This window comes from Sinocyclocheilus rhinocerous, unplaced genomic scaffold (genome assembly GCF_001515625.1).
Source record: "Sinocyclocheilus rhinocerous isolate Xijiao unplaced genomic scaffold, SAMN03320098_v1.1 scaffold3769, whole genome shotgun sequence".
In the NCBI taxonomy this organism is placed as follows: Eukaryota; Metazoa; Chordata; class Actinopteri; order Cypriniformes; family Cyprinidae; genus Sinocyclocheilus; species Sinocyclocheilus rhinocerous.
In genome coordinates, this window is record NW_015650353.1 from 79,720 (window position 1) to 89,191 (window position 9,472).

General features: G+C 36.3%; 1 protein-coding gene across 1 annotated transcript in view; it reads right to left on the reverse strand.

Moving 5' to 3' along the window:
• Positions 1-4,307: 4,307 nt before the first annotated feature.
• The window catches only part of micall1b.2 (MICAL like 1b, duplicate 2), a 10,260-nt gene continuing 5,095 nt past the window's right edge, over positions 4,308-9,472 (reverse strand). The window contains exons 8-14 of the mRNA XM_016516856.1: positions 8,057-8,173; positions 7,476-7,602; positions 6,017-6,095; positions 5,519-5,592; positions 5,231-5,345; positions 5,101-5,147; positions 4,308-5,022 (exon numbers count right to left, since the gene is read on the reverse strand). Of these exons, the coding sequence (XP_016372342.1) occupies positions 4,898-5,022; positions 5,101-5,147; positions 5,231-5,345; positions 5,519-5,592; positions 6,017-6,095; positions 7,476-7,602; positions 8,057-8,173 (684 nt within the window). The 3' untranslated portion in view covers positions 4,308-4,897. The remainder of the gene's footprint in view (positions 5,023-5,100; positions 5,148-5,230; positions 5,346-5,518; positions 5,593-6,016; positions 6,096-7,475; positions 7,603-8,056; positions 8,174-9,472) is intronic.

Here is a 9,472-nt window from a genome sequence, read left to right on the forward strand (position 1 = left end):
AGAAAGCGATTTAATTTTTTTTTTTTTTTCTACAGCTGATCCTGATGAACTTTTCCCAACTCTTCTCCAGACGGACAATATTATTGTCCTTGTGTTTCAACAGGAAGATATTCTGAGCCTCCATCTCATCGTATTTACATTTTTTCTCCATGATAAAGTTTACCAGCTGGTGAAGACCTACATTCTTTGAAGGCTGATGGAGGAGCTGAGGAATGAATTGAGATCCTCTGTGATGATCTGCAGATGTGATGTCTCTGCCTGTCAGATTATTTGATTACACAGTAGATTATTATCAGACACACTAACAGACGACGACAAAACAAATAAATGACAGACTGTAAAGACTCACTTCAGTTCTAAATACAGCATGATGAACTTTTATATTTGTCTGTGAATTTAGACAGTCTGAATCAGTCTTTTCATATAGTAGATCATCATATTTTTTTTTAGCTTTAAGACCTGCAGAAGAGAAAATCATAAGCATAATTATGAGCTTAATTATCCAGCAACTACAAACATGTTTATTTTAGAAAACTGCTTGTGATGCCATTATAACAGGGCTGCCCAACCCTGTTCCTGGAGAGCTACCTTCCTGCAGAGTTCAGCTCAAACCCTGATCAAACACAACTGAACCAGCTAATTAGGATCTGAAGGAGCACTTGATAATTACAGACAGGTGTGTTTGATCAGGGCTGGAACTGAACTCTGCAGGAAGGTAGATATCCAGGACCAGGGTTGGGCACCCCTGCATTATAATAATGAAGCACAGGGTTTCCTAAACATTGTTATTTAAATATTCACATGAAACATTCTTATTTATAGAAATTTCCACCTACATTTAGTGTAATGTTTCACCCACAGCGTAAGGCATAAGACATCAATTCATGCCCATATCACATAAACATCAGTATCTTTTATACGAGGCCTGAAGAACTTAAACTATGATGTGCTGTTTGTTTAGCGTGTACATCGGGGATGTGTGTTCAGCATTGTGGCTGATTTAGTGATTTTATGTGACAAGTTAAAAGTATTGGTTTTATTGTTTTTGCCATTCTTTACTATGTGGGTTCTGGGCAAACATCCCCAAACATCCTGAGTGTGACTTTTTGTGGTCACACATCATTGTATTTAGATGTCCTGGTTATAACACACAAACATCTGAAATCTTCATACAGTATTTCCACAGGCTCTTGATTATTTACCAGTCCAGCAGGGTCATAGCCACCATTATAACTGAGTGGACGCGTCCCTCTTCCGTTTTTTAAAAGTCTACCTTTGCCTGACAGATAGTGCCACTGCCTCAGGCGATGGTTCACATGAGTTTGTTCATGAGATTGAAAGGTAAATAAAAGCATATATATAGATACATATATATATATATATATATATATAGAGAGAGAGAGAGAGAGAGAGAGAGAGAGAGCTGGGTAGTACCTAATTACATTTAATCTGGATATAATTAGATTACATTACATTTTAAAATACTTGTAATAAGACTGCAGTTACTTTTTTTTCAGTCACTCAATAGCAATAAATTATTCTGAATTTATTGATTCTCCCTAATTCTTTTTCATTTTGTACAATTTCCATTCTAAAATGCCTACCGTTTATATAAGCTCAGCAAGTCTTCCAGTTTTGTGGACAATCACACAAAGACCAGTCATTGGTCAGGTGGCCACACAGCATTTGACCACTGGATTCACAAAAATCATTACAGGTTTAAGAAGTTTTTACTCAACATTTCAACATTGCATCAACTACTAATGAACACGTTAATGTTTATTTGAATTATCACTCTGTGGGTTACTTAACCATGTATTACTATGTCGTTGGAAGGCTTTTTGCCTTTCAAACACATTAAAATGCACAAATTCACATTGTTTCTTATTCATGTATTGCAGGGATTGCAAAACTTTTTCATTATTGAAACTCTTTCGCCTAATATATTTACTTGAAGTACCCTCTAAGATTATAATAGTTTAATTAGGCTAAATTAATATAATTAATTTTAATAATCTGCAAGACGTCTTAAAGATCACTTGATTTGGAAAGCATCTGTAAACATCCGACAGACATCTGTAAGATGTCAGTTTTACATAGCCTACTTTTTAAATCATCTTAAAGGCTACATCTTGCAGATATAAATGCAGATGTTAAATAGACTTCAATGTGGTGTACGTGCGCTATATTGTTATGCAGAAACTCAGATGTGAGTTACAGATTTTGTCAGCAGGAGACGTGCACACTGACTGATTAAATGAAAATTGAATAGGATGAGGTAAATAAAGACTACATTGAAAACAAACACTGACATGTCTGCACAGGCTGTGTAAAACTCAGATACCTGACTGTCTGGAGCAGCTTGAAAGCAGCCATACATTTTTTTTTTGTGATATGGATGCCAAACAGAGGAGACCAGGTATGGTTGTAACACTTTTTGTTTCAGCATCTGTAACTCGCTGAATTTTTGAGCTAGAGTGTTCAAACTTTTATACAAAGCACCCACATTTGTTCACTACAAAAGTCACCAATTCAAACCTCTGCAAGAATATCACAGCCCTTATAAATTGATGTTAAATACATGGAGTGCCTTTGTTACAATCTACCCCACTGCAGGGGTGTTGTAACACATACTGGGGAGAGTTGTAACAGTCAGACAAAAGAAGCAAAAACAGCTGCCACCCCATGAAGTTTGCTTCAAAAACAGGTTTATTGAAACAATCTAAAACAACAATACAAAACAATGGTGCACTTTCTACGAATGACCACAGATCAAATCCACTTTCTCTTCAAAGCAGGAGTGTGTGTGAGTGTGTAAATTACATTACTATAGAACAAACTTCCATAACAGTATTTATGCTTACTGAACACTCAACTCCAGTTTACCGAGGTAAAGAATATGTAGATCTAACAAAAAACTGTGTTAATTCGTGTGTGACATTGTGTCTATGTATGATTTTTCTCAACCAGATTCATGTCAACCCAATGTTTTTAACCCTAGAGTGCAGCCTTGGTGGATGCAGAAACTGCATAGGGCACATATTACCCACACTTCCTTTGGCTTTGAGCTGCCAAAAAAGCTCCATACAGACAACATGAAAGTTCTCAGTTCTATGTAAGGGAATGCTAAAATGTGTTACAACTTACCCCACCCCTGTCATCCAATGTTTAGTTAGCTGTATTAGCATAATGGTTTGAAATTAGCAGTTTAAAAATTCATCACATTTTGCCTGAGAATCTATAATTTATTCTTATGTAAGTTATATGATTTAATCTGCAACGGTTTAAGTATTAAGCAAAATATAGTTTTGGTAAAAAAAAATCGGATTCTTACACCAAAATCATTTTTTTCTTTATTTCCTTAACTGTCACCCCCCATTTTTTAAAATAGGCATGCAGGTGCACTATCCAAACTTAAATTGTTGTAATTTATAGACACTTTATAATACAGACATAAGGTTGGTCTCTTTTTAAAGAAGAAAATCAGCAGATTATCGCAAAAGTGGAATGTTAAAATTAAAGTATCAAAAAGTTATGGTAGTTTAAATTTACTTTAAAGAAAATGCACTATATTAATTTTATTTAATTTTATATATAATAAATATTTTACATAACATGTTTTACTCTAAAATTGGTATAAAATTAAAGCCTTATGTCTAAATAAGTTATGTTCCAAATTTGAAGTTGATATGAAAAAAATTGAGGTTTTCTAAGCTTTCAAATGATATATGATTTATGATGATTACTAAAAGATTTGATAGAGAAAAAGGACAACAACAAAAAAAGAGCGCCAAGCGTCCCACAGGTGGGACGGTGACAATTAAGGGGTTAAAAAATCTGCATATATCTATTTACAGCCTTGACAACCATTCATATAAGATCGGGGAGGAAATGGGTAAATAATTAAATCATCATAGGACTCCTAGCTTATCCCTGATAGGTGGAAATGGTGTTGTTACAACTTTCCCCATGTTACAACCATACCCAGTCTCCCCTACACAGCAGAATTTAGAAAAACAAGCCGCAAAGAACCACAACTTCCCTCAAAGCATGAAACCAATTAAATGATGTAAATGTCTGTTTTATATTGTTATTCACTAAACATTTACAAATCTTTTGTTTCAAATCAGTGGTTCAAGAGCTTGCAATGAAACTCGGCAAGTCACGTGACTTTTGGAAATGAGGCTTCATTGCATTATGGTCTGAAAATATTTTAAAATTCGAGAAATATGACATTGAGTTGGAGAACCCATGAGTGTCTAATGTTTTAACATGTCTTGGTTCAGATTTATAAATGTAGGTTCATTTTAAATTGATTAATTTTAATATGAATGCGTGTATAAAACAAAAATGAGTGAGATGTACTGTCAAGCCCTGTCAAGGAACAAAACAAAACACAAAACGAGGAAAATTTTACAGAAACGTCATATTTAATGCCATTTAATGATTTGCAAATTCATAGACTGAGCCTGCGGGTGAGTTTTAGTTGCATTTACAAAATTTGACCAGCAGGCGTCACCTGCGCTTCGAAATAGTGAATCAAATACTAAGCAATTTGTTCAGTTGATTTAAAGCTGTGAAAAGCTTATTTTTTCCCACTAGTAGAGACAACAGGAAGAGATGTTGCTTAGCTGGAGGGCTTGCAATTATGAGATTGTGGTTTGGATGGGAAGCGTGCAATAACTAATGCTTAAGACATCTTAGCTTAAAAACAAAAACACATAAACGATGTCACAAATAAATAAGTATAAAAATGAAGAAAATGGTAGATAGAAATGATAAGAGGTGGCCATGCTACACGCTTATTAACTTTTAAATAAACAGTTCAATTTGTCCTGATGGGTGTTTTTATTTTCCGTTTTTGGACACTATTTAATAAACAGGCTCTTTCTGTTCTTCAGCTGTTTTTCTTCTTTCTTCTGCTGTTGTTTTCAGTCTTACGGCTGGATTTCTTGAACATCTGAAGGCGTTTGAAGCTCCTGCTGCATTTGTCCAGCTGTTTGTCCGTCTGCGTCAGGAACTCTAGAGAGAGATGGAGAGTGTTAAAGCAGTAAAACTACAGGACAGTGAGAGAGAAAGAGAAAGAGGGCCGTTTCTCACCCATCCTCTGGATCACAGCAGTCAGCATCGAGTCCTCCTCCTCCTCCCTGATGAAGAACACAAACACATCCATCAGTAATAACACATGATTGTCATGTGACCTCACACTGCTGATCATGTGGCCTCTGACCTCTGCCTGTCCTGGTCCAGGCTGCTGATGATGTCATTCCTCTGCTGGATGATTGACAGCAGGCGTGACATCAGCTGATCTTCCTGATGTTTGTCATCAGAGCTAAAGTCCTGCTCTGAGAATCACACACATATTCACAATCAACTACGACATACAGTAATCAGATCAGTTCATATACACCGCAAACTCTGATGTTCTTCTGAGAAAAATTCACACTAATCAGTATTAAATCGCATCAACACAAACATATTCACATGTATAAACATGATTTTTTGCTCTTCTGGTCACCTGGTTTGTTAAAGAGGCGTCTGATCTCAAACTCCACATCAGCCTGTTGATCCTCCAGATGCTGCTGCTTCACCCTGAAAACACACACACACACACACACACACACACACACACACAGGTTTGTTTTTGTGAATTGTGGGGACATTCCATAGGCGTATGGTTTTTATACTGTACAAACTGTATGTGCTATTGCCCTGCCTACACCAACCCTACACTTAACCCTACCCCTTACAGGAAACGTTGTGCATTTTTACTTTCTCAAAAAAACTCACTCTGTATGATTTATAAGCGTTTTGAAAAATGGGGACATGGGGTAATGTCCTCATAAGTCACCTTCTCCTTGTAATACCTATGTCATACCCATGTCATTATACAAATCTGTGTCCTCATATGTCACAAAAACGCATGCACACATGTTACATGTTACATGTTACACACACGTTATTCTGCTTAACATGTGGTGTATCTGTGTGATGTGTGTTAAATGTCTGTACTTACATATTCACCAGCTCTGTGTCTCTGCGCACTAACATGTTCTTCTCATGAATCAGAAGGAACCAGTCGACTAGAAGACTCTCTGAAACATACACATAAACAAACACACACACACACACAGTTAGCTTGTCTGTTTACTGCGTCTGTTAGCAGCTACTATAGTAATTTACAGTAGACTAAATACTATAGTGTTTTTGAATTTGAACCATACTACAGGAAAGTGTATTATGCTGCATATACTGTATTGTAGTATTTACAGCACTTTGTTAATGAATGCTACAGCATACTGTAGTATTAACTATAGTGAACTGATAAACTGTAATAAATACTGTAGTATACTTTAGTTTTTACTACAGTAAACTGTATTGTAGTATAAAACCCTTTAGTTGTAGAAAACTTAGTACAGTATTAGGTAAAGTAATTTGTTTATATTACTATAGCTGTTATATTACCGCAGCAACTATAGAATTACCACAACAAATTAATTCAAGTACTTTACTATAGTATGGTTCAAAAACAATATAGTAGCCTATTTACTATAAATTACTATAGTATATTTTCATGTGGGGGTTGATTGTGTCTGTAGCTTGTCTGTTTGCCACATCTGTTAGCATGTCTCTTTTAGCACACCTGCTAGCCAGTCTCTTTCATTTCTTTGCATTAGCATTAGCTTGTTGTTGTGTGAGGAGGTTAGGGAGTTTGTTAGGATTAGCGTGCATGTTGTTGTGTGAGGAGGTTCAGGTGTTTCTCACCATCCGTGCATCTCCTCATCTCTCTCTCCAGCTACACTCCTCTCCTCTATAGTAGCTATGTATGTTGGTCTGTTAGCATTAACATTAACAGTGTAAAGTTACTTTTAAAAGTAATGCATTACAATATTGCGTTACTCCCTAAAAAAGTAACTAATTACGTTACTTAATTACTTTTTATGGAAATTAATGCGTTACGTTAGTTTTGAGTTACTTTTTAAATTTGGGCAGGGCTTGCTTGTTTGTTTTTAATATAAAAAAAACTTTTTTTTTCTTTTGCAAATGTAAAAGCCCTTTCACACCAAAAGTGAAATGAATACACCTCAGGCTGAAGGAAATGTAAATTCACGTCTGTTTATAAATTCATTTGACTGTTTTTATTCATTTTGAGGAATACTGTTTTTGTTCAGTGAGATGAATAAATGCATGTTCACATTTAGTCTAGAACTACAGTAAGCATCATGTTCACACAGCGCACAAAGCATCTATGCACTTACTCCTGATTCTTCTTAACATGGCAACACGAGAGCTGTCAGTTAATACTGGCATTACTTGTTTGAAAAAGTAACTCAGATATTTCCTTCTAAATTAAAAAAGTAATGCGTTACTTTACTAGTTACTTGAAAAAAGTAATCTGATTACGTAACTTGTGTTACTTGTAATGCGATACCCACAACACTGAGCATTAACGTATCTGTTGTTGTGTTTCTCACCATTGGTGCGTCTCCTCATCTCAGTCTCCAGCTGCACTCCTCTCCTCTCCAGCTCCAGCAGATGCTCCTCCAGCTTCTTCTGCTCCTCACACACCTGCTTCTCCGACACGCGTGTGTCTGTGATCACCTGAACACACAATCAATCAGTCATCCAAGAACAGAGACTCAAACATCTGATGCTGAAATACAGAAGCAGATTCAATCCCAAACCTCAGGAGCAGAAGGAAATGTTGTGTTTGTGATCCTGTGCTTTATTAATGTGTTAATATCAAAATCATTTAAGGTTTAGACACATTTCAAACTGAATTAAACTGCAGCAGTTGCCACAAACAGTTCATCACAAAGCTCTTTTCATATCTAACATTGAAAGCACAACATTTTTATGAATGTTTTTAAATATGATTACACAGAGAAACAGGTGCATGATTACTGAAACCTAAAAGAAATGATGAATGAAAATAATAATGGAATTTAAGTATTTCTCTCTCTAAGATTGTCTTGTACTGTAAGTGAAGCTCTCTTATCATTAATATGAAGTATCGTTCACTCCAGCAGCACAACAAAGACAGTTTGTGTCTCACCTTCCTCTTGATGAGCGGGAAACCATGAACATGAGATGCAGCCTGGTGCATGCTGGGAACTGAAGATGAGGTTTGGGGTTTGTGTGCAACTGAGGTTTCGCAACTGAAAGGGTTTTTCTTGACAAAGAGAAAAACAGAGAGGCAGTCTGATGTTAAAACACACACACACACACACACACACACACACGCACACACACAAACAATATCTTTTGAGATTGCAAAGAGAAAAATAACCCACAACCACAAACTGTGACTCTTCAGTCTGAGCGTCAGATGTTTGTTTGTCTGGTTCTCTGACTGAATGACGCTCACACACATCCACTAGATAAAAGTGATAACAGCTTCAACCACAGGTTGAACATTAGAGAGAAATCACATGACTCCGAAAGGGAAATTAAAGCTACATTGTTCTCTATTTCAGTTCATTAAAGTGGAGATCCCGCTTCTTGGTCTGAATTTGTGACTCAGGTCTAATCTGGTCTAGACTCAGATCTGATCTCATCATGACTGGGTGGTGAATTAGGTTTAAGGTTCTTGACATTCCTTGATAAAACTGACAAAATTTGTGTCACATTCGTTATTGTTTAGAGCTGACAGTTTGCTTACAGTTTTTTTCAACTGCTTACACAAAATCTTTACTTGTCACACAATTTCTGAAAGCTGACACTCAAACACCAGAAGCACACACCAAATCTGCAAAACCAGACACTAATTCTCGGCCTTTGACTCAGTTTTCAATTTCATAAAACACTTTTTGCAAAATACAACACACAATTCTCTATGTAACACACAAAAATCTAACAGGAATTAATATTTTGGCAAAGGTGTTTACAAATGTTTGCTTTTAAGATGTGTTTGTGATATTTTGAATGCAGTGCTTCATTTTGCAAGAGATGTGAGCCATTTTGCATTTTGTGTGTGCAATTCTTGGATTTTTGTGTAACGTTTTGAAAAGAAGAGGCAAAGTTTTGAAAATGTGTGCAAGCAGTTGAAAAAAAACAAAACTGTAAATGAGTCAAAGACTGTGAATCGGCGTGTTTCTCAGGTAAACCTGATACTGATTGCCTCTGCTAACCTGCTAACACCAGCAACTCTTTTCCCAGCCTAGAGATCATATGACTCGTCCAAACTAGAGGAGGCTAAATATCAGAGGTGTGACCAAGTCGTTGTTTTGCAAGTCACAAGTAAGTCTCGAGTCTTTGCATTCAATTCTCGAGTCAAGTCCCGAGTCAAGACAGACAAGTCCCAAGTCAAGTCCCGAGTCAAGACAGACAAGTCCCAAGCGAGTTGCAAGTCCTCAACTTTTAGCTTCAAGTCTTAAACAAGTCATTAGTGCTCTTTGCCCAAATTAGTGTCTCAGAATTAATTACCATATCAAATGTATAGTAATTTATATCAGGAAGGCAGGTAGAATAT